The following is a 26,849-nucleotide window of genomic DNA, read 5'->3' as shown; positions in this document are numbered from 1 at the left end:
TTCGTTGGGATTATATTTTTCTTTTTCTTTGAAAAGGTCGTTTTTTCACCTAAGCTCCGGTTCATGTCCAGCATGCTTTGGTTTCATTCTTATTACATTCACGCACTGTGCACACACTTTCTGATCTGTCTGTACCTTCCTGAAGAGCACATTGAATACTGGATTCGCACCACAGGAAAGAAATTTGCTCTTTTTTTTATCTTGATTTTTTGGGTTTGACATCTTCTGATTTTCTAAACTACGCGCTTTTGTGCACACTGGCGTCAAAACTCTCCTTGCTTGTGTAGTTAGCTAGTGGAGACTCCCTAACCCCCCTGTCCTCCCCCCTTCCCCACCTGAGGACACATGAAGGAGGTGGAGACTCCCTAACCCCCTGTCCTCCCCCCTTCCCCACCTGAGGACACATGAAGGAGGTGGAGACTCCCTAACCCCCCTGTCCTCCCCCCTTCCCCACATGAGGACACATGAAGGAGGTGGAGACTCCTTAACCCCCCTGTCCCCCCCCCCTTCCCCGCCTGAGGACACATGAAGGAGGTGGACACTTACTCGGACAGGTCCGTCCGTCGGGATGCCTGTGGCCAGAGAGATCAGAACGAGGCTGTAAAGCAACTGCGTTCAGAAACGATGCTACAATTGGGTTACGTTCAGACACCGAGCAACGTTGGTAGCGATAGCTACAGACACTGGCAATGACACTTGGAAAACAGTGAAATGTCCACTGAGAAAAACAAATTCTTCATAAAACTACACTTTGACATCGCACTATAGTTTTGAAGACCGTGTCCAAAGACAACGACCAGGAAATCAAAGGGACCATAACTAACACCTCTGTCTTTCCCCTGAGCATTTTTTTCAGGACAGGAAATCAAAAGAACCAAAACCAACTCCTGTATCTTTCTCTTGATCAATTTATTTCGTTGATGTGGTTGCTCAAATCTTTAGAAACAACATCAACAACAACAAGTGGTTCAGCATCAGCTCTGGGATCCAGAAGAACCCCAGTGATTCTATCATTGGTGGCTGCCCACTAGAATATCAATGTTGCCAAAAAACAGAAAAACAAAAACACACAAAAAAACAATACAGGCTGAGGCTGTAAACTTTCCTTGCCCTTTGCATCATTGTGCAAAGGTTTTGTAACGTGGTTTGCAATTCTTTATCTCTTTATTTCATTCATTTACATTTACATATTCATATATATATATATATATATATATATATATATATATATATATATATATATATACACACATATATATGTATGTATTTATTTATTTGTCTATTTATTTGTTAGTTAGTTAACTAGTAAGTTAGTTATAATAAGCAAACGTTTTGTAACGTGGTTTGCAATTCTTTATCTTTTAAAAGAATATATTTATTTGTTTATTTATATATTTATCTATCTATTTATTCATTTATCCATCCATTTCCTGACAGGGCAAAAGCATTGTTTTCCAGTTGAAGGAAACCAGGGTGGTGGTGTTGCTGGTGCTGATGAACGACGGACTGACGGGTACAGCTCACAGACATTGATGATGAGGACAGGTACAGCTCACAGACATTGATGATGAGGACAGGTACAGCTCACAGACGGAGATGTAGAGACTCGTAAAGACTGTGTGGTGGATGTGGGTCAGGGTGCGGACTTAATCCTCGCCTTCGGCAGCCTCCTCGATCCAGTCCATGTATGACGACAAGCGAGTGAAGTAGGATGGAACGCTACAGACCAAAATCAACAATAGTTCATCGCTCAAACCTTCAGACTGCATGACAAAATCAACAATAGTTATCGCTCAAACCTTCAGACTGCAAGACAAGATCAACAATAGTTATCGCTCAAACCTTCAGACTGCAAGACAAGATCAACAATAGTTATCGCTCAAACCTTCAGACTGCATGACAAAATCAACAATAGTTATCGCTCAAACCTTCAGACTGCATGACAAGATCAACAATAGTTATCGCTCAAACCTTCAGACACCAAGACAAGATCAACAATAGTTATCGCTCAAACCTTCAGGCGACGAGGCAAAATTCAATAATGAATCATCGCTCAAACATTCAGATTGCAAGACAAGGTCAACAATGATTCGTCGCTCAAACATTCAGATTGCAAAACAAGATCAACAATGATTCGTCGCTAAAACATTCAGACTGCAAGTCAAGATCAACAATGATTAGTTGCTCAAACATTCAGATTGCAAAACAAGATCAACAATGGTTCATCGCTCAAACATTCAGACTGCGATGCAAAGCCAACAATAAGCCATCACACAATCAAGCTGCAAGACAAAATCTACAACGGTCACTAACGGAAAGGATTCTGAACAGAAAGACTATTGGTCACTAACGGAAAGGATTCTGCACAGAAAGACTATTGGTCACTAACGGAAAGCATTCTGAACAGAAAGACTATTGGTCACTAACGGAAAGGATTCTGAACAGAAAGACTATTGGTCACTAACGGAAAGGATTCTGCACAGAAAGACTATTGGTCACTAACGGAAAGGATTCTGAACAGAAAGACTATTGGTCACTAACGGAAAGGATTCTGAACAGAAAGACTATTGGTCACTAACGGAAAGGATTCTGCACAGAAAGACTATTGGTCACTAACAGAAAGCATTCTGCACAGAAAGACTATTGGTCACTAACGGAAAGCATTCTGCACAGAAAGACTATTGGTCACTAACGGAAAGGATTCTGAACAAAAAGACTATTGGTCACTAACGGAAAGGATTCTGCACAGAAAGACTATTGGTCACTAACGGAAAGCATTCTGCACAGAAAGACTATTGGTCACTAACGGAAAGGATTCTGAACAAAAAGACTATTGGTCACTAACGGAAAGGATTCTGCACAGAAAGACTATTGGTCACTAACGGAAAGCATTCTGCACAGAAAGACTATTGGTCACTAACGGAAAGGATTCTGTACAGAATGACTATTGGTCACTAACGGAAAGCATTCTGCACAGAAAGACTATTGGTCACTAACAGAAAGCATTCTGCACAGAAAGACTGGCAGTGACTGACAGAAAGGATTATGCACAGAAAGACTGGCAGTGACTAACAGAAAGGATTCTGCACAGAAAGACTGGCAGTGACTGACAGAAAGGATTATGCACAGAAAGACTGGCAGTGACTAACAGAAAGGATTATGCACAGAAAGATTGGCAGTGACAGACAGAAAGGATTATGCACAGAAAGATTGGCAGTGACTGACATAAAGGATTCTCTAAAGAAAGACTATCGGTGACTAACAGAAAGGATTCTGCACAAAGACTGATGGTGTTGTGGTGATTTTCTTTGTGCTTGCTGCTATTTCCTTGTCATGATATCCCATGAAATGGTGAACATATGGTCTGACCACAATGTTTTGTGATAATAACGGTAGTGATAATAATAACATTAATGATAACAATAATGATAATGATGATTATTATGATGACAACAACAATAATAACAATACCACCACCACCACCACTACTACCAATACTACTACTACTACTTATTATTATTATTATTATTGTTGTTGTTGTTGTTGTTATTCCTCTTTGGACTTCACTAACTTTGCCCAGCAAAGTTAACAAATCTACTTAAAACAAACAAACAAAAAACCCTCCACACAATTGTAACACGGATATAGCAACTATTGTTCTTCAAATTCTTGCGACACTGGTGTGTCATTTCACTGGGTATCAACAGTTAGGGGGTTACACTCATTTAGAATGTTTGGCAGAGTAGGGGTTACACTCATTTGGAGTGTTTGGCAGAGTAGGGGTTACACTCATTTGGAATGTTTGGCAGTGTATGGGTTACATTCATTTGGAGTGTTTGGCAGTATAGGGGTTACACTCATTTGGAGTGTTTGGCAGAGTAGGGGTTACATTCATTTGGAGTGTTTGGCAGTGTAGGGGTTACACTCATTTGGAATGTTTGGCAGAGTAGGCGTTACACTCATTTGGAGTGTTTCGCAGTGTAGGGGTTACACTCATTTGGAGTGTTTGGCAGAGTACTGACTCATTACCTTTTGTCAAACCAGCATTGATTGAAGACCCATGATCCCAGGCCCACCACTGTCTTGTCACCCAAGATAGCGGGACTGCCTCTGTCATCCTGTAACATGGATAGTCAGAGGTCATACATAGGACTGCCTGTAGAGCCCTGCAGTATGGACGGTCCGTGGTCATACACAGGACTGCCTGCGTCCCCCTGCAACATGGATAGTCATACGACTGCCTGCAGAGCCCCGCAGTATGGGTGGTCAGTGGTCATACACAGGACTGCCTGCATCTCCTTGCAACATGGATAGTCATAGGACTTGCTGCAGAGCCCTGCAGTATGGATAGTCAGCAGCCATACACAGGACTGCCTCTGTCTCCCTGCAACATGGATAGTCACAGGACTTGCTGTAGAGCCCTGCAGTATGGATAGCCAGCAGCCATACACAGGACTGCCTCTGTCTCCCTGCAACATGGATAGTCACAGGACTTGCTGTAGAGCCCTGCAGTATGGATAGTCAGCAGCCATACACAGGACTGCCTCTGTCTCCCTGCAACATGGATAGTAAAAAAAGTCACACATGTAACTGCCTGTATAGCCCTTTGGTTAGGGAGTGATCTTGCATATGACTGTCTGCATAGCCATGCGGTATGGATAGTCAGCAGCCATACACAGGGCTGCCTCCGTCTCCTTGCAACATGGATAGTCAAAGGTCACACCCAGGGCCACCTGCACAGCCCTGCAGTATGGATAGTCAGAGGTCATACACATGATTATCTCCATCTCTCTGCAACATGGATAGTAAAGGGTCATAAAACACACTGCTGCTGCGGCTTCTCCCTCTTGTGACTGGGTCAGTACACATCACATTTTAGCGTCATTCACACATTAAGTCGTGTAATAATAATAATAATGATGATGATAATGATAATAATAATGATAACAATGATTATCTATATAGCATTAAATCTTGTGCAGACAAATCAAAGTGCTTTCACACCAGTCAGTCAAATCCATGCGTAACCCAAAACTGGGGAAAAACTGAAAACAAGGAAGAGGCAGGAGAAGGAGGCTGTGTGGGAGGAGGTGGGTTTTAAGGAAGTACACATACAAACACGTACGCATGTGTGAAGCACGCACGCACACACGCAAACACACACACACACACACAAACAAACAAACATCGAACAAAGAGAGAGTGGATAATTTGACATGCACAACATTGTTACATCAACCAGGCAAGACGTGATCAAAATCATGCACTATGTTCGTCAAACATTTATCCAGTTGAAACAAAAAGTGCTCAACTAGCATGGACCACTCACAAAAAATATTTATTCATGTGAAACATGTCAAACAAAAAGTGTTCAGATAGCACAGATCACTTTAAAAACAACAACAACAAACAAAATAAACCCTTATCCACGTGAAAGATGTGAAAAATATACAGTGCTGAGATAACACAGATCACTCACAATAAACCCTTATTCATGTGGAAGATGTGAAAAACAAACAGTGCTGAGATAACACAGATCACTCACAATAAACCCTTATCCATGTGAAATATGTGAAAAACAAACAGTGCTGAGATAACACAGATCACTCACAATAAACCCTTATTCATGTGGAAGATGTCAAAAAAGAAAAAGTGCTCACTCACGCACACAAAACGCCCCAACCTATCCATGTGAAAGATGTGAAAAACAAAACAGCACAGATCACACACACACACACACACACACACACACACACACACACACAGACAGAAAAAAGAAACCTTTATTTATGTGAAAGATGTGAAAAACAAAGTGTTCAGATAGCACGAATCACTCACAAAAAACAAACCCTTATTCATGTGAAAGATGTCTAAAACAAAACGTGCCCAAAGAGAGAGCACAGATAGCTCACAAAAAACCCCAACTTATTTATGTGAAAGATATTAAAAACAAAATGTACAGATAGCACAGATAAAACAAAATGTACAGATAGCACAGATCAGTCACAAAAACCAAACCCTTATTCATGTGAAAGATGTCAAAAAACAGAAAGTGCTCAGAGAGCACAGATCACTCACAAAACAAACTGCCTCATAGTTGCTCGAGCTCAACAGACACATCTGTGTGTCAGCGTCGTAATCCAGAGAGTAAGCGATGCAAACACCGTCGGGCTGGATCATCAGCGCCACTATCACTGGCTGTCCATGGCCGAGCCTCGCTGTCACAAACAACACCGGTGTGATAGCGCACAATGCCCCCCCCCCCCCCGTTCCCCCCCCGCCCCCCCACCTCCCACCACGACCCTCCAAGTTAACCCCATGAAGTCATCCTGGTGAAGGCCTGAAATGACTGCAGTGGGTAGTTAGCCTGAAATGACTGCAGTGGACAGTTAGCCTGAAATGACTGCAGTGGGCAGTTAGCCACACTGGTCTCAAAAGCGGTGGATAGCCCATGCCTTCTTTGAGCCCCTTTGCTAACTGAAGCCAGTGGAAGTGCTGAATCAGCCATTATGCTACTCATGAAAGTACAGTGCGAAGCAGTTACTTCATATACTTATGCAGCCAGTCGCTCAGTTGGCTACGGTGACTGCTTAACGGCAAGCTTTCGCTTGCTCGTGGCGTTAGTTAAGCTGACATTCCTGTGTGTGCCTCCACAGCATATTTGCGCTACGTGTCATTGCACTGTTTTCCTGTTGTAACTTTGGTTAATAAACCATTGGCAGATATCGATCAAGACACAACATTTGGTATGTCATGGGAGCATACATAACGCGACTTATATCGAAGATACAAGGTTAGAGTTCAGCAACTACCACCAGTTTGCAGACGACTTCTCAACGGACTGACAGCCGGGTACAAGTGTCAGTATTGCGTCCAGTTGGCTCAAGCTTTCCTAGCCAAAGAGCTATCCATCTATTTTTAGATCAGTGCGTTAGCCTGCAAAAGGTTTAACCCTGGTCCTGAAATGACTGTAGTGGGCAGTCAGCCTGCAAGAGGTTCAACTCTGGTCCTGAAATGACTGTAGTGGGCAGTCAGCCTGCAAGAGGTTCAACCCTGGTCCTGAAATGACTGTAGTGGGCAGTCACTGCAAAAGGTTCAACTCTGGTCCTGAAATGACTGTAGCGGGCAGTCAGCCTGCAAGAGGTTCAACCCTGGTCCTGAAATGACTGTAGCGGGCAGTCACTGCAAGAGGTTCAACTCTGGTCCTGAAATGACTGTAGCGGGCAGTCACTGCAAAAGGTTCAACTCTGGTCCTGAAATGACTGTAGCGGGCAGTCACTGCAAAAGGTTCAACTCTGGTCCTGAAATGACTGTAGCGGGCAGTCAGCCTGCAAAAGGTTCAACTCTGGTCCTGAAATGACTGTAGCGGGCAGTCAGCCTGCAAGAGGTTCAACTCTGGTCCTGAAATGACTGTAGCGGGCAGTCAGCCTGCAAGAGGTTCAACTCTGGTCCTGAAATGACTGTAGCGGGCAGTCAGCCTGCAAGAGGTTCAACCCTGGTCCTGAAATGACTGTAGCGGGCAGTCACTGCAAGAGGTTCAACTCTGGTCCTGAAATGACTGTAGCGGGCAGTCAGCCCGTGAGAAGTTCAACCCTTGTGCTTCTTACCAGCCTCCATGGCGAAGTGGTTAGCGTCGCGTACTGACGGTTGGGAGGACGCGGGTTCAAATCCCAGCGGAGGTGGGTTTTTCGGCCCATGGCCGGCTCCTACCCAGAGTTGAGTGTGCTGTGGGCTTAAATGGGGACACTGGGACCACACAGTCGAGTGTCATCCACTTCAAGGATGCGTCTTTGGGTGTGTTGCTCAAATTACTTGACCAACACTGCAAGTGCCTGTATCTCTCGGGCCTGGTTAACGCCGGGATATCATTATGACAAGAAGCGTAGAGTACAGCCTTGTCACGCAGTCCCAAACCAAAATGGACCTCCATGGCAACATCGTCATCGTCATCCTCCTCCTCCATCATCATCAATATAGACAACACAGTGTCAGAGTCTGTGGCCTTTCATGCCCTGCTCTCATGGTGACCTCAGTTTCAATACCCTTCCACTTCTGTGCTTGGGATGAGTCCTGTCAATGTCTTCAGTGTCGGCAGATTCATGGGGGGGGGGGGGGGGGGGGCGGGGGGGGGGGGGGGGGGGGGGGGGGCGGGGCTCTTGTTGGAGGGACGTGGTGGCGGTCTCCACTCTGGAAGGGACGCTCACTCAGTCTGGCTCCGCAACTAAACCATTATTGTCGTTAGTAAGGGGCTTAGTAGGTGGTGTCCTAAGTACGTTAAATCAGAACAGGCACCACTGAACACCACCGAAGTGACTCAGCAGCAGTGCAGGGTCTCCTGTGGTGTGTGGCCTCCTGGCGACCTAACATCGATGGTTCCCTGTGGACTGCCGACGCTGGAACTGTGACGGACGAACCCGGGTGTGGCCGTGTATGGGGGAATCTAAATGAGCGGCGTGGGAGTAATGCCACTGAAACGGTGCAGATGAGGGGGCAGCAAAAACAACAACAACAACAACAAAAACAAACAAACAAAAAATAAAACCCTTGTGCTTCTACTTCTTCGTTCGTGATCCAACGTTCACTCGTATGTACACGAGTGGGCGTTTACGTGTATGACCGTTTTTACCCCGCCATTTAGGCAGCTATACTCCGTTTTCGGGGGTGTGCATGCTGGGTATCTTCTTGTTTCCATAACCCACCGAACGCTGACAATGGATTACATGATCTTCAACGTGCATGTTTGATCTTTTGTTTGCGAATACACACGAAGGGGGTTCAGGCACAAGCAGGTCTGCACATATGCTGACATGTGCAGCATCGGAAAATTCTCCACTCTTTACCCACCTGGCACCATTACCGAGATTCGAACCCGGGACACTCAGATTGAAAGTCAAACGCTTTAACCACTCGGCTATTGTGCCCGTCATTCATCCTGGCACAGGCCTTAAATGACTGCTGTGGCCAGTTAACCCGTAAATGGTTCAACCCTTGTGCTGAAATCTTCCACAACTCAAAAATTAGGTTTTTGTCTGGTCCAATAGAATGCACAGGTTAGTACCATTGTTAGTGAGGAGAAAACAGGATGGGGGCAGCCCCCAGCACTCCTCCGTCATGGTCCGAGGAGCAGTTCATGAAGTCAGTGAGGGCTGCTGTCTTTTCCATGTTTGGTTGTATGTTCGCTTGCGTGTTTGTGTTGTGTTTGTGTGTGTGTGGTTTTTTTTTTGTTTTTTGGTTTGTGTGTGTGTGTGTGTGTGTGTGTGTGTGTGTGTGTGTGTGTGTGTGTGTGTGTGTGTGTGTGTGTGTGTGTTTGTTTTGTTTTCTGCTTTTTTGTAATCGAAACGAAACGTAATTAACTTGACCAGGGCAATGTATTTTTCAAGTATTCCCTATTTTTCTTCCTCATATAAACACTTCTTCATTTTCTTTTTGTTCTTCACCGTCTTCTTCTTGGGCAAGCAAATGCACATGCTTTTTATTATTTTTTTATTATTATTTTTTTTTATATATTTTTTTTAACCAATTTCAGTTTCAGTTTCAGTAGCTCAAGGAGGCGTCACTGCGTTCGGACAAAACCATATACGCTACACCACATCTGCCAAGCAGATGCCTGACCAGCAGCGTAACCCAACGCGCTTAGTCAGGCCTTGAGAAAAAAAAAAACAAAACAAAAAAAACCCAAAAAAACCAAAAAAACCGGGGGAATAAATAATAGATAAGCTTGCATAAATAAATAAATAAATAATTATAATATAGAAAAAGGTAGTAGTTATAATATTAGTAATACTAATAAAATGATAATAATAAAACATAAATAAATAAATAAGACAACAATGGTGATAAATAAGCGAATAAATGTAAAATATGAAGACACACATTCACACATACACCCACACATGCATAAAAGAAATGCACCAAACATGCAGTTTCACATATATGAAAGCACAGTCAAATGCATATAAACGTACATGAGCTCCAACACACACACACACACACACACATACACACACACACACACACACACACACACACGCATTACCGTGCACCTCCTCTAGCCCCCTCCTCCACACACTCATTTCAAGTCTAAGTATCGCAGCTTCCACGGCACACACACACACACACACACACACACACACACACACACACACTCACAGAGATGAACACTTACTTGTACAAGCACATATGAAAGCACAGTCAAATACATATAAACGTACATGAGCTCCAACACACACACACACATTACCTTGCACCTCCTCTACCCCCTCCTCCACACACTCATTTCTAGTCTACGTATCGCAGCTTCCACGGCACACACACACACACACACACAAACACACACTCACAGAGATGAACACTTACTTGTACAAGCACACACACATACGCCCATATCTCCCACCTCCAACCCCACACACGTACATACAAAGATATATATATATATATATATATATATATATATATATATATATATATACGTTCCAATATCCTGTTGCTCCCACAGTGTAGGCATGCATACACTCACATACCTCATCCTCTACCCCACCTCCCCCCGCACTCCCACCTCCCCTCACACACACACACACACACACACACACACACACACACACACACACGTACACATATCTCATTTTAACCAAGTCGTGACAGAGTATATGCCATTTCCAAACTCACAAGAGAATGCCACCCGAGCTAAGACTGTTTATCAGACACACAACACCCCCCCCCCCCCCCGCCGCAACACACACACATACGCCTACACACGCACAGACACACACACACACACACACACACACACACACACACACACACACACACACACACTTGCAGACAAACTAATCGAAAGAGGTGTTGCGATGATGACGATGGAATATTGAGCCCTGGTCACCATGATTGTGAAAGATGTCAAGGACCGAGGAACCATGTCTCTTATTTATACTGGATGCAGTGCCTGAATGCACTAAAAGCTGCAGGATAAACTCTAAACGAATACCACCTTATTATCATCATGCTACTCCTCTTCCTTCATTCCTTTGAAAGACTGTGAAATTTTCAAAAACCCCGAAAACCTCAACCATCTATTCAACACAGCCATTTCACCCACTCTAGGAAGACATTGTCGGGAATGGCCAGAGGCCTTTCAGATTAAAAAACTCACATGGTCATACTGCCCGGGACATGCAGGTGTTAAGGGAAATGAGCGAGCTGACAGACTTGCTGGTAACGCAACACCAACGAGCGGCCTACATCTAGGACAATCGGAAATCCTCAGAAAAGTCAAAGAATATCAAAAAGAACAGGTACAAGGCCATCACACCATCGATCGCCTCAAAGAAATAAAAGCAGAGAGAGGGAGTGGCCGAAAGTCTAACATGAAAGGTAGAGCACGATGCTTTGCTAATCAAACAAATATCGGCATCATTTCCAAACCAACATTGCGCAAACTTCTTCAAAACGGAACAGAGTCTCTGTGGGCTTTTCCAAATACAATAGACTGAGCAACACACTAGACGCCACGTTCTTGGCATCAGAGATCTTTTCCCATCCCTCTTGCGGCCAATCAGTGGCAGCCTCTGTGCGTGTGTGTATGTGTGTGTGTTTGTGTGCATGTGTGGGTCTGTATTTTTGAGTGCGTTTGTGCATGCGCGAGAGTGTAAGTGTACACAGGTGTCAGTAGAGTTCTGTGCACGTGCGTGCGTGCGTGCGTGTGTGTGTGTGTGTGTGTGTGTGTGTGTGTGTGTGTGTGTGTGTGGGTGTGTGTGTGTGTGTGAGAGAGGGGGACGTGGGGGTGCGGGGGGAGGTGGGGTAGAGGATGAGGTATGTGAGTGTATGCATGCCTACACTGTGGGAGCAACAGGATATTGGAACGTATGTATATATATATATATATATATATATATATATATATATATATATATCTTTGTACATATGTGTGTGGAGATATGGGCATATGTGTGTGCGCTTGTACAAGTAAGTGTTCATCTGTGTGTGTGTGTGTGTGTGTGTGTGTGTGTGTGTGTGTGTGTGTGTGTGTGCCGTGGAAGCTGTGTTACGTAGACCAGAAATGAGTGTGTGGAGGAGGGGGGTAGAGGAGGTGCAGGGTAATGTGTGTGGTGTGTGTGTGTGTGTGTTGGAGCTCATGTACGTTTATATGTATTTGACTGCTTTCATATCTGTGAAACTGCATGTTCGGTGCATATCTGTTATGCATGTGTGGGTGTATATGTGAATGTGTGTCTTCATGTTTTACATCTATTTGCTTTTTTTTTTTTTTTTTTTTTTTTTACATTATAGTTATTATTTATTATTTATTTATTTATTTATTTGTGTAAGCTTATCAATCATTTATTCACCTTTTTTTCCCCCTCAAGGCCTGACTAAGCGCGATGGGTTACGCTGCTGGTCAGGCATCTGCTTGGCAGATGTGGTTTAGCGTATATGGATTTGTCCGAACGCAGTGACGCCTCCTTGAGCTACTGAAACTGAAACTATCATCATTGTTATTATTATTATCATCATTATCATCATCATCACCATCATCATCAGTATCATCATCCTGAGTAGTAGTAATAACACTAGAAGCAGGAACATTAGTCGTAGCACAAGCATTATCATCATCACCAGCAACAGTAGCAGCAGCAACAGTAGCAGCAGCAGCAGCAGCAGCAGCAGCAGCACCAGTAGCAGCAGCAACAGTAGCAGCAGCAACAGCAGCAGCAACAGCAGCAGCAGCAACAGTAGCAGCAGCAACAGCAGCAGCAGCAACAGCAACAGCAGCAGCAGTATTAATGGTGCCAGTGACAACGAGAGGGATACAGTCCGCATAGAAAGCGAGAGAATCTGAGCACACTGGTTCGAATCACACCGGCAGTCGCCAGTATTTTCTCGCCCTCCACTAGACCTTAAGTAGTGGTCTGGACGCTAGTCATTCGGATGAGATGATAAACCGAAGTCTTGTGTGCAGCATGCATTCAGTGCACGTAAAAGAACCAACGGCAACAAAAGTGTTGTCCCTGGCAAAATCATGTAGCAAAATTCACTTCGATACAAATACAAATACATACCGGCATTACGGCCAATGGCGAAGACATAGTCCTGGAGCAGGTCGTCATCGTCAATGTCATCGTCAGGGAGAATGGCCATCTGACAGAAGTGGGACATATCAAAGGGCTCAGCCAGCTTCAGTAGAGCCACGTCGTTGAACGGCAAGAAACGCACCTCAGTATAGTTTGGGTGCTGGGGATGGGAGACAGAAAAAATAATAAAAAAATAAAATAATAGAGGGGATGGAGAAATAATCAAGAAACAAACAACAACAACAAAAACGACACAAACAAACAACAACAACAAAACAGCACCAACTGCAACAGTTTCAGTTGAGGTGTCAAAGCATGCATACTGATCCATATACGCTACAACACATCTGCTTTAAAAAAACAACAACAACAACAAAAAACCAACAACATATATGTACACACATAATTATATATAAATATATATATATTTTTTTGTTTTGAGTCAATGCCTGATCTTCGCATAGATCCAACGCACTGATCGTGCCTTGAGACCCTGTTCCATGTTTGTGTGAAACGTTAACATAAAAAGAAAAAAAAGAAGAAATAAAATCATATTAAAAAAACCCCACCTTAACGAGAGAGGCAAGGCCTTCAAGACTAACTTGTGGTATGCACTTAGAATTATGAAAAAAACGATGAGAGAAAAAAAAAGTCATGCACAATCATCATGGGTAATATGGTTAAAAGATACACTGATGTGACCTTTACCTTTGACACAGAATTTTACACAGCATTGGTATACCATGTTGTATGAAAATCGGAAAAAACCAAACTTCTATGACTTTCACATTTTTCCTAGGGGGTCATGTTGTGACCTTGATCTTTGACTTTTGTTTCTTTTCATGGTTTCGCTTTCACCACAAGTAATCTTTTTTACCAAGTCTGCCGAAGATTACATAGCAGACCTCTCTCGCAGAAATATTTCCTATTGATATCGTATGCCAGGTTGTGACCTTGACCTTTAACCTTTGATTTTGAATTTCTCTAGGGATCATACTGTACCCATAACCAGTCAGAAGACCAAGGTTGATTAAAATTGGGGCACACCACGGTCTTTATCTTATTTTTATTTTGCCGTAGTCCTCTGATCCTGATTACCACACCAATATAAAGGGGTGACTTTAAAGGTCTCATTCATTTCTACCACCCTGTCAAGTTCGTTTCCTGTGCTAGTTTATCACACACACACACACACACACACACACACACATATATATATAAAGGTGTGTGTGTGTGTGTGTGTGTGTGTGTGTGTGTGTGTGTAGCCAAGCGCTAGGCTGGCTTCACTGACTGTTTACCACAACACCAACAGTAGACACCGTTTTCGCAACTGACTTGCCGGTCTACAACGACTCGCGCACAATGTGTGACGCCATTCCCGGTTTGAATGCAAATCCCCTTTTAGACAAAGGCTCCAATCATTTATTAAATCAAGTGTCTGTATCATTCACTGTAATATTATATTTGTTGTGCTTACACACACATTTTAATCAGCTAGAAGCTTACTTGATTTCAGTTGCATGTTCGTCAGTCTAAAGATTTCAACTGACGCTAAGCTTACGTCATTTTGTCTCGCCACACATCACTCTATTACCAGCATCACTGTACACAATTGGGTGAGCTGACATATGTGTTTCTGACGCTGGGTATTTAATTGATATCTTTTTTGTCAGATCAGTAAACTGCAAGTATTATATACTGACAGAATCGTCGCAATTCCATCTTTAAATCTATTTCATTTATGTTTGCCTACGTTAACTGTTTTAACGCAGTTTGTAAGTTTCAGCGACGAGCTCGCTAAAACTGACCCTTTTCAGGTGACTTAAATTAAGATTATAAATTCATCTTAGATAATCAACATTTCATTTTATACTCATCAGAAAGTAGGCGTTGAGCTCTTTCTTTTGCGACCTATCCGACGTAAATCGGTTCAGGAATAATTTAGAAATATATTATTGAACACCTTGTAAGAAACACACTTCTTATCAGAATTAGCTTGATTTGAGCCGATCTGTTTCGCAGCACACGCGATTGTCTTTGCAGTCTGCTTAACTTGTATAATGATACAGAGTGGGTGATCAGTGGTCACTTTTCTACCTGGTCAGTCATCATATATATATATATTTGTGTGTGTGTGTGTGTGTGTGTGTGTGTGTATGATTGCGTGCGTGCGTGCGTGCGTGTGTGTGTGTGTGTGTGTGCAGAGAGAGAGACAGAGACAGAGAGACAGAGATACAGAGATACAGAGAGACAGAGAGAGAGAGAGAGAGAGAGAGAGAGAGAGAGAAACGTATGTAACATATATACGTACACCCATACTTCCCATTATAATCATAATAATATTGATGATAATGATAATAATGATAATCATTTCGCACTGAATCTTGTGCAGAGACAAACCAAAGCACTTTCACACCAGTCATTCACACGCATGCATAACTCTCAAACTGGAGAAACTGAAGACAAGAAAGAGGCAGGGAAGGGAGGCTATTTTGGGAAGAGGTGGGTTTTAAGGCCAGACTTGAAAGAGCTGAGTGCGGAGACTTGACGAAGCGAAAGAGTAAGTTCATTCCAAATGCAAGGTCCAGAGACAGAGAAAGAACGGCGACCGACAGTGGATTGTTTGAATCTGGGTATGCGTAAACAGAGTGGATCCGAAGCTGATCGTAGAGAACGAGATGGAGTGTAGAGGTGAAGTCAGCCACAGAGATAGGAAGGAGCAGATTTGTACACACATTTATAACATAGAGTACTGATCTTGTACTTTATTCTGTGTGAGACAGGGAGCCAATGGAGATGCTGCAAAAGAGGAGTGATGTGCTCAGATCTTTTCATTCTGAGGACGAGTCGGGCAGCATAGTTTTGTATGCGCTGACGGGACAGAATGGATGAAGCAGGCAATCCAGACAACAGATAGTTACAGTAGTCAATACGAGAGAGAATGAGAGAAAGGACAAGTCTGTATGTTGCGTCGGTGGACAGATATTTCTGAAGGGGACTGATGCGCTGCAACTGACAGCAGCAGGATTGACGTGCCTGACTGATATTTGTTTGCGTTGACAGTGTGTTGTCAAGGACAACGCCGAGGTTCCTGACTGAGCTGGAAAGGGGGATGGATGTACTGTCACGTTTGACTGTGTCACTGTGATGGAAGATAGTTTTTGTTTAGTTCCAATGATCATTGCTTCAGTTTTGTTAGCGTTCAATTGTAACTTATTTCATCTAGTTTTGAATGCAATGGAGAAAACATTGATCATACAGCTCTCACTTTGCTGTTGCATACGTACACACGTACATAAACAAACAGTGTAGACAGACACACTCACCAGGATGATTTTCTCAATAGCGCTGCGTTGATAACCGCCACACCGTGCAGTGAGATTTCGGGTAAAACTGAAATTGACCACAAAGAAACATAGTTTTGCAACTTCCGCATTTCAGCAATATACATGATACAAATAAAGAAACATAGTTTTGCAACTTCCGCATTTCAGCAATATACATGATACAAATAAAGAAACATAGTTTTGCAACTTCCGTATTTCAGCAATATACATGATACAAATAAAGAAACATAGTTTTGCAACTTCCGTATTTCAGCAATATACATGATACAAATAAAGAAACATAGTTTTGCAACTTCCGTATTTCAGCAATATACATGATACAAATAAAGAAACATAGTTTTGCAACTTCCGTATTTCAGCAATATACATGTTACAAATAAAGAAACATAGTTTTACAACTTCCGTATTTCAGCAATATACATGATACAAACAAAGAAACATAGTTTTACAACTTCCGTATTTCAGCAATATACATGATACAAATAAAGAAACATAGTTTTGCAACTTCCGTATTTCAGCAATATACATGATACAAAGAAACCAATGTTGATTAAGACAGTGTTTGATAATCTTGCATGTTCTTCATCACTGTCATCACCTTACTCATCAACATCAGAACGTTCTGTTTGAAGCAGTTCCAGAACTTTCAACGCTGTAAAACGTTGGCTTTGTCGCCTGATTTGTCTGTTTTGGAACTGGGAAGAAACTGGGTCAGACGCCATTGTTGACATGCACTGCTCGCGTGTACAGGTCACCTGGAAAAGTACTCTGCTGCTCGGGAACCCAGTGACATACTCTGCATTTATTGGTTGCAGTGGAAAGTGGAAAGGTCAATTAAGTTTTTGTTAGCTTATAACGCCTTTATGGAAATTAGGGGCAACTCCAAAGAATCAGAAATTTTTAAGGCTTCAAAAAGGATATGGACACAACAACAACAAAACAAGATAAAATGAGTGTCTGCGGTGTGTGACGCAGAAAACGGAGGAACAGGGGTACCTAATGTTCAGGCTTTTAGGCAAGCACTGGAGTGATGGCTGTATTAAGAAAGATAAGGAACATTAAGGAAATACAGATGCAATGGTTTCAACTCAAACTCTGTGATAGAATTTTAGTGTTGATTAATATTTCTAAAATGGACGATACTGAAAACGATAGATGTAATTCTTGTGACACTGAAAAAGATGTTGTGCAACAATATTTGTGGTTTTGCCAAGTTATACGATTGTTCTGGCTTCAGCTCGAAAATAAGATGAAAGACAAAAAAATATGTGGAAATTGTGAAAGTTGTTCTTCAGCCTCGAGCTTATCGTATCTGGTACTGATGAAAAAACGAAACGAGGCAGCTCTCTTTTTTCGTAGACAGATGCAGAATAAGGTCAAACCAGTTTTACACGCATGTATTACTGAACTATATGAAAAAAGTACACAATAGAAAAACAGATATATGTAAAGGAAATGCATTATCACGATTTTTTGCCAACACTCAGCTTATAACATAGATTGACATAAGCTTATAGTTGTGCCAGCAGCAAAGTGAGAGCTGCATTATCAATGGTTTCTCCATTGCAATAGGAAATCATTTACAGCTTAGTCTTTTGTGAAGGACTATGACTCTTAATCTAGGAGGCAAAGTTGCACTGGCTGTTAGTGCTGCAGCCTAAGGCTCTAGTTGGCCTTTGGGAATCATTCCCAACGCCGACTATCCTTAAACCCTCTTGGCCGAGAAAGTGGGGATGTAACTTGGGCAAGACACTCTCCACTATAATCAAATATTCTAGCCCATATAGTCGGGACATCAGTTACCTCCTCTGCTGTTCTTTTTATATTTTTGAAAAGCTATTGAGAAGTCGTAGATAATCATATGGCATTGTACCTGTAGTAGAACTGCCAATATGTACCTTTAGTTAAGAACTGAGGTGTCATGTTCTACACGTTATTCTACGTTTGTTTAGTGTTGTTTGTTTGTTGAAATACCCTTGCAGAGCGTAGTCAAACGGTACATGCAATGCATTGCTCACTGTGTCGTAAATTGACATTCTGTTACATTAGTGTGACAGCACCTCCTGGGAAGGCGTGATTGGGAAGCATGGGGTTGGCAACTGTAACAGCAATGGTCAGCTACTTCTACAGATATGTGTCGAGCACGACCTTCTTATCACAAACACCGTCTTCTGCCTCCCTACCCGTAACAGGACGTCATGGATGCATCCTCGCTCTGGGCATTGGCATCTCATCGACTTTGTCATCGTCAGGAAGAGGGACAGGCTGGACGTACGAGTTATGAGGGCCATGTGCGGCGCCGAGTGCTAGACAGACCACCGCCTTATCGTCTCCAAACACAACCTCCGCATCCAGCCCAAGAGACGGCCTCAGGGCATGAAAGCACCCAAACGCCTGAATGTCAACAAGCTGGAGCTAGGCAACATCAAGCAGAGCTTTGCTGACACCCTGGAGGAACGCCTTGAGTCCACCGTGCTGGACAACCAGAATGTGGAGGCAGCATGGGGCGCACTGCATGAGACGGTGTACAACACTGCCATGGAGTGCCTGGGGCCTTCTGCCAGGAAGCACAAAGACTGGTTTGATGAGAACTGCACTGAGATCAAGCAGCTACTGGAAGACAAACGCCAAGCCTACAGAGCTCACATTGAAGATCCCAAGTCACAGTCAAAGAAAGACATACTGAAAAGCGCACGCAGCACCATCCAGCTGAAGCTGCGACAGTGCAGGATTCCCGGTTGAACAACAAAGCTGATGAGATCCAGGGCTTTTCAGACAGGAACGACATGAAGAACTTCTATAACGGCCTGAAAGAAGTCTACGGTCCCACCACCTCCGGATCTGCTCCACTCCTCAGTGCTGATGGTTCTACCCTAATCACTGACAAGGACGGGATCCTTGAGAGATGGGTTGAACACTTTGACAGCATACTGAACCGCCCTTCCACCATCAATGAGGAAGCCTTTGACCGACTCCCCCAGTTGCCAGTCAGTGAGTCGTTGGATGCCATTCCAACTTTGGAGGAGACCCAGAAAGCTATCTGTCTTCTATCCAATGGCAAATCCCCCGACTCCATTCCAGCTGAGGTCTACAAAGAAGGTGGTATGGCGCTGACTGAGAAGCTTCATCAGCTGTTCCAGCTCATCTGGCAGCATGAGGCAGTTCCACAGGACTTCAAAGACGCTTCCATCATACACCTGTACAAGCGCAAAGGAAATCGTCAGGCCTGTGACAACCATCGTGGAATATCCCTGCTGTCCGTTGCAGGCAAGACTCTGGCCAGAGTGCTACTCAACCGTCTCATAGCGCACCTCGAGCAAGGTCTCCTACCAGAGAGCCAGTGTGGCTTCCGGAAAGAACGCGGGACTATCGACATGGTGTTTGCTGACAGGCAGCTCCAGGAGGTGTCAGGAACAGAACGCCGACCTTTACTCCACCTATGTCGATCTGACCAAGGCCTTCGATACTGTTAGCAGAGATGGCATTTGGAGAATCATGGCGAAGTACGGATGTCCCAGAAAGTTCATCACCATCATACGGCAACTACACGATGGGATGCTGGCCCGAGTCCAAGACAACGGAGAGACTTCAGAACCATTCCCTGTCTCCAACGGAGTCAAGCAAGGGTGTGTTCTTGCCCCCACCCTGTTCAGTCTCATGTTTTCAGCCATGCTGACAGATGCCTTCAGAGGCACTGACGAAGGCATTGGCATCAGGTACAGCACAGATTGCTCATTCTTCAACCTCAGGAGGCTTCAAGCAAAAACCAAGGTGAGGACAGACACCGTCAACGACTTCCTGTTTGCTGATGACTGCGCTCTCAACGCTGCCTCCGAAGCTGACATGCAACACAGCGTCGACAAATTCTCTGCTGCCTGTGACAACCTTGGCCTCACAATCAGCACAAAGAAGACTGAGGTGATGCACCAGCCAGCTCCAGGAAAGCCTTACGTTGAACCAAACATCTTCATCAACGGGCAACGACTGAATGCGATGGACAAGTTCACATACCTGGGCAGTACACTCTCTCGCACAGTTGTCATCGACGACGAGGTGAATACCAGACTCGCCAAAGCCAGCGCTGCCTTCGGCAGACTCCATAAGAACGTTTGGAACAGGAGAGGCATCACCCTGGAGACGAAGCTCAAAGTATACAAGGCCATAGTTCTCACCACACTGCTCTATGGATGTGAATCACGGACGGTCTACAAACGCCACGCCAAAAAGCTGAACAACTTCCACACCACCAGCCTCAGAAAACTCGGCATAAAGTGACATGAGAAGATCCCTGACACAGAGGTGCTCACTCGTGCAAACTTGCCCAGCATCTACACCATCTTGATGCAGGCCCAGCTGCGCTGGGCAGGCCATGCAGTTCACATGCCAGACCACCGGCTCCCCAAGAAACTGCTGTACCGCAAACTCCAACATGGCAAGCGCTCCCATGGACGCCAAAAGAAGCGCTTCAAAGACACTCTGAAAGCTTCTCTGAAGGCCTTCAACATCAGCCACGACACATGGGAGCTGAATGCAATGGACAGACCAAAGTGGCGTTCAGCTGTCCACAAAGGCGCCAAATCCTTTGAGGCCAACAGAATTGCTGCAGCAGAGCAACACAGACAGGGCAGGAAAAGCAGTGCCAGCAAGTACCCGACAGCCGCCACCATCCCCTGTCCACACTGCGTCAGAACCTTCCGGGCGCGGATTGGCCTGACCAATCATCTGCACACCCACAGAGCCCAACCCAACCACCCCCAGGATGACTAGATGGTCCTAGTCGATCCCGACGGACGAACCACACACATATATAGAGGAAATGTGATGGTGTTCAAGACAAAATATAGCCTGTGTTAGAAAATAATAAAAAGATAATTGACATAAATAAAACAGAAAGGTGGATGAACAAATGAATATAAATCAATAAATCAATCAATAGATGAAACAAAAGGAGACATGGTGCTCAGGGGTTCAACACATGGAGGAGGCCTGCCGAGACAGCACGAAGCAGCAGACAGGCAGCAGTGGGCATCATTGGTGACGACATCATGTGTCACAGTGGGCATCATTGGTGACGACCTTATGTGTCACAGTGGGCATCATTGGTGACATCATGTGTCACAGTGGGCATCATTGGTGACGACCTCATGTGTCACAGTGGGCATCATTGGTGACGACCTCATGTGTCACAGTGGGCATCATTGGTGACCTCATGTGTCACAGTGGGCATCACTGGTGACCTCATGTGTCACAGTGGACATCACTGGTGACGACCTCATGTGTCACAGTGGGCATCACTGGTGATGACCTCATGTGTCACAGTGGGCATCATTGGTGACCACCTCATGTGTCACAGTGGGCAACACTGGTGACGACCTCACGTGTCACACTGGGTATCATTGGTGACGACCTCATGTGTCACAGTGGAGATCATTGGTGACGACCTCATGTGTCACAGTGGGCATCATTGGTGACGACCTCATGTGTCACAGTGGGCATCACTGGTGACCTCATGTGTCACAGTGGAGATCATTGGTGACGACCTCATGTGTCACAGTGGGCATCACTGGTGACCTCATGTGTCACACTGGGTATCATTGGTGACGACATCATGTGTCACAGTGGGCATCACTGGTGACCTCATGTGTCACAGTGGGCATCATTGGTGACCTCATGTGTCACAGTGGGCATCATTGGTGACGACCTCATGTGTCACAGTGGGCATGAATGGTGACCTCATGTGTCACAGTGGGCATCATTGGTGACGACCTCGTGTGTCACTGTGGGCATCATTGGTGACGACCTCATGTGTCACAGTGGGCATCATTGGTGACCTCGTGTGTCACAGTGGGCATCATTGGTGACCTCATGTGTCACAGTGGGCATCATTGGTGACGACCTCATGTGTCACTGGGCACGAAGCAATGTACTTTCTTTTTTCTTTGCACATTCAACATTAGCTCTGTTTTCTAATTTTATCTTTGTATATTTGCAGATCCACGTTTTTTTAAAAACAAATTTCTATTGTTGCATTTGGAGTTTTTATTTTGGAACTAATATTTCTTAATTGACGTGTTAAATTAGAATATATATATCTATGGTTATTTTAAAAATGTGATGCATTTAGTACAGAAACTGCTATTCAAGAAGAACAACAACAACGACAACAACAAGAACAACAACAAGACGAAGAAGAAGAAGAAGGAGAAGAAGAAGAACAACAACAGCTAGAACGAGAGGTAGAGCAGCGTACACATTGTCATAGCAGTGAGCCACTGTGATGACGGTGCTTTCGTCATAGAGGACGCCATGACAATGGTGGTTGGGGCCATAAAACACCTCCACATAGAACGGGTAAAAGAGGAATTCCATGATGGAATACCCTCCCAGGAACCTGTCCTCCTCCTTCTCCATACTGGCTGGGGCTGTGCTGACGTCTGCACACACACACACACACACACACACACGCACACACACAAATACACACACACAACACACACACATCCACACACACACGTGGAGACGTAAAGCAGACGTGTACAAGGACAGAAAGACACCTCTCTCTCTCTCTGTCTCTGTCTCTATATCTGTGCCCCCGTTTCACCCTCTCTCTCTGTCTCTCTTACTCTCTCTCTGTACACACACACACACACACACACACACACACATACATACATACGTATATATATGTTTATACACACGCAGAAGATCAAATACGCACGTTAAAGATCCCGTAATCCTTGTCAACGTTAGGTGGGTTATGGAAACAAGAACATACCCACCATGCACACCCCCGAAAACGGAGTATGGTTGCCTACATGGCAGGGTAAAAACGGTCATACACGTAAAAGCCCACTCGTGTACATTAGAGTGAACGTGGGAGTTGCAGCCCACGAAGGAAGAAGGAAGAAAGAAGAAGAAGAAGTATACTGAGCACGGTGGTCAGCATTGACAGCCAAACAGCACTGACTCCGGTAAAGTGTCGTGTACAGAAGACTTTACTTGGATCTCCGAAGAGATGCTATCCACCACTGGTTGACGAAATTAAGGATACACTGATAGTGAAGATCTCCAAAGAGATGCTATCCACCACTGGTTGACGAAATTAAGGATACACTGATAGTGAAGATCTCCAAAGAGATGCCATCCACCACTGGTTGACGAAATTAAGGATATACTGATAGTGAAGATCTCCAAAGAGATCCTATCCACCACTGGTTGACGAAATTAAGGATATACAAATAGTGAAGATCTCCGAAGAGATGCTATCCACCACTGGCTGACGAAATTAAGGATATACTGACAGTGAAGGAAAACAAGCGCAGATAACAACCAAACAACCCTTCCGATATTCAAATAACATGGCAACGATATATATTGTATAAAAAAAAAGGGAAATGTGAAATTGATGACCGACATCCTTCACAGACTGCAGTTGGGGGCCATTTGAATTCTCTCTGAGGGAGAGAACCAGTTATATGCCTGATATGACTGCATTTATGTACCCTGTGGAGTCCTCAGACATCCCGACATTGGCAGTGAACTAGCATCCCCTGTGGCAAAATGTTCAAGTCTAGTGTTCTCAATCAAACCCAGAAAAGTCATAATCCAATGACTTCAAAAAAGCAGTCCATGATGGATTTATATGTCTATACTTTGGAACTCCATATAAATACTGAATTATTCAAATGACTTTGAACTCTTTCTTCCAAAGCAGCCGGGATTCAGAGCAAACCACTTATGTCACACTGAGTTAAGAATCCAGTCGGCCAATGGCTTACCTAATATAAAACAATAGTTAAATCCTTGGACTTATAACTGTAGAGTTTGCAAAGACCTTTCACTCCTTTTAAAAAAAATCATGGTGTTTCTTTGAATTCCTATCATCATTTCTCTGAAGAAGATTTTGAGCAATGAATGGAAGGTCTTTGACTGGGATGGCAGACTCCCGTTAGGGACCGTATTCAAGAGTCCATCGTGTCCACGGGTAAATGTGTACCTGCGGGTAATCTGCCTGAGGCAAGGCAAACTTGTAAGCAGTATCCGGTATTCAGGAACACGAGAGCCTACCCACGGGTCAAAAAACCCATAGGCAATTTACCATTACTATCTGCCAAAGGTGACTGCCCACGAAGCAGAGGTAAATATGACGGATCCTTTTGTGTTTTTGTTGAGGGAAAACAGGCGTGCTTTGCGGATAGCACGTGTTTTGCGAACTCTCTGACTGCTCTGAACTGTGGTGCTGTGCGAAGTAAAAGAACATGCACAGAAGGGAATCACCGGGATTTTAATCATTGACGATGGTTTAGCTGCATGAGTGCACAGTGCATGCCTTGAATATGAAGATAATTTAACCTTCATGTTAAACTATACCCATGGGTCTGTACCATGTCGAAGATAACTTGCCCTGAGGTAAAATGACTGTTGTCTTGAATACGGCCCTAGGTGGGCACAATTTCTGTCTCTGTTTCCAGGAGGCACTAAAGCCTGTGGACCAACCCATTCATTCAACACATCTGCTTTTCTTTCTTTTTCTCTTTTTCCTGTTTATTGTTAAAGGAAGTTGGTCCCCTCCCTGTTTATTGTTAAAGGAAACTGGTGCCTGACCCACGATAAACCCCAAAGTGCTGGTCGGGCCTTACATCAATTCAATATTTTATTGTCTGCTTCAATCAATTAAAACAGAAAAAAAAAGATTTCGGCTCATTCAACTGCTCTGTATCTCTCTTTCTGTATCTCACTGTCTTTGTCTCTGTCTCTCTGTCCGTCTGTCTGTATCTCTCTCTCCCCCTCTCTTTGTAACACACACCCACACACACACACACACACACACACATATATATATATATATATATATATATATGCTAGCCCTGTCCTACTCACCACAGACCCACACAGAGAGGAGGACAGCAGCAGAAAACCACAGCGATCTCATGGCGGAAGAGCGGTGAACTGAACGAATTACTGTCAATGGACAAAACGATCCCAAAACTTTGGAGGAGGAGACGCCTCGTAGCTGGCTGTTCTCGTTCAAGCAACGAAGATACACACCCGGCTGTAGAAGTCCAAGTCACTCAGCACTGCTGCTACTGCCAGCTCAGTGAAGAAGAGACGTTGCTGGAGAAGGATGCTGGCGCAGGTTATATGCTGAGCAGAGTCGTGCTGAAGCCAGGACCTTCGTCACGATGGCGTGGGCTATCTGCTCTGGCCGATCACTGTCCCCACGCGATGGAGCAAGCACGTGGTCTCCGTGTTGATAGAATCCCCCACGCTTGGGCCGTGATGGTCGTGATGATGGGCTGACAGATTGAAGGGCTGGCGTACTGACGCCGCTGGGAGAATAATAAAACAACAACAACAACAACAACCAGCAAAAAACAATGGACCATAGAGTACCTGGGACACACTTGGGTAGCAGTGTGTGTGTGTGCGTGTGTGTGTGTGTGCGTGTGTGTGTGTGTGTGTGTGTGTGTGTGTGCGCGCGCGTGTGCACGCGCACAGAATTTCCTATATTTTGTTTTCTATTATTTTGACGACTATGACAGATGACGGGGGTGATGACGATGTTGCCATGGGGCCCGTTTAGGTTTGGGTTCACCTGACAAGACTGTTTCTTTTTCACATCATTATCCTCTCCTGGCGTCCACCAGACTGAGAGATACACACATCTGCAGTTTTGGTCAGGAATTTGAGCCACACTCCCAAAGACTCCATGAAGTGGATGACCCTGCACTGTATGGTTCCTTCTTCCCATCCAATGATAATAATAATGATGATAATGATAATGATAATAATGATGATAATGATAAGTAGTTGTAGTATTTATATGGCGCTGAATCTTATACAGAGACAAATCAAAGCGCTTTCAAACCAGTCAATCACGCACATGCATGACTCTAAACTGGAAAATACTGAAGACAAGGAAGAGGTAGGGAAGAGCTAGAGAGGCTGTCTTGGGAAGAGGTGGGTTTTAAGGCCAGACTCGAAAGAGCTGAATGCGAAGACCTGATGAAGCGAAAGAGGAAGTTCATTCTAAATGCAAGGTCCAGAGACAGAGAAAGAACGGCGGCCAACAGTGGAGTGTTTGAATCTGGGTATGCGTAAACAGAGTGAATCCGAAGCCGATTGTAGAGAGCGAGATGGAGTGTAGAGGTGAAGGCAGCCACAGAGATAGGAAGGGGCAGATTTGTGAATACATTTATAACATGGAGTACTGATCTTATACTTTATTCTGTGTGAGATAGGGAGCCAATGGAGATATTGCAACTGAAGAGTGATGTGCTCAGATTCTTTCTGAGGACAAGTCCGGCAGCAGAGTTTTGTGTGCACTGAAGGGACTGAATGGATGAAACAGGCAAACCAGGCAATAGAGAGTTACATTGAGTAGTAAAGAGGCAAACCATATAATAGAGAGTTACATTCAGTAGTCAAGAGGCAA

General features: G+C 44.2%; 2 protein-coding genes across 2 annotated transcripts in view; one reads left to right on the top strand and one right to left on the bottom strand.

Annotated features, from left to right (window-relative positions):
• LOC143301817 (putative oxidoreductase YteT) overlaps nt 1–26,849 on the top strand; it is a 63,369-nt gene that overhangs the window by 32,504 nt on the left and 4,016 nt on the right. The window lies entirely within an intron of this gene.
• Nucleotides 481–25,512, bottom strand: LOC143301880 (trypsin-like). The gene is made up of 7 exons (XM_076616301.1): nt 25,295–25,512; nt 22,665–22,848; nt 16,394–16,460; nt 13,056–13,227; nt 6,079–6,218; nt 4,030–4,118; nt 481–1,719 (listed from the first exon to the last, which is right to left on the bottom strand). The coding sequence occupies exons 1-7, from the start codon at nt 25,344–25,346 to the stop codon at nt 1,647–1,649; spliced, it is 777 nt and encodes a 258-aa protein (XP_076472416.1). The 5' UTR covers nt 25,347–25,512; the 3' UTR covers nt 481–1,646.

The sequence above is a fragment of the Babylonia areolata genome, chromosome 28 (assembly GCF_041734735.1).
Source record: "Babylonia areolata isolate BAREFJ2019XMU chromosome 28, ASM4173473v1, whole genome shotgun sequence".
In the NCBI taxonomy this organism is placed as follows: Eukaryota; Metazoa; Mollusca; class Gastropoda; order Neogastropoda; family Buccinidae; genus Babylonia; species Babylonia areolata.
This window is presented reverse-complemented; position numbering and strand designations above follow the sequence as displayed.

Excerpts from the sequence above, each read along its gene's own strand:
- LOC143301880 (XM_076616301.1), bottom strand. The coding sequence starts at position 25,346 with ATGAGATCGCTGTGGTTTTCTGCTGCTGTCCTCCTCTCTGTGTGGGTC. Across the intron at positions 4,119-6,078 it reads ACTATGAGGCAGTTTGTTTT|GATGACAGAGGCAGTCCCGC; the intron begins GTGAGTGATCTG and ends TCCATGTTACAG. Across the intron at positions 1,720-4,029 it reads CAATGCTGGTTTGACAAAAG|CGTTCCATCCTACTTCACTC; the intron begins GTAATGAGTCAG and ends TTTGGTCTGTAG.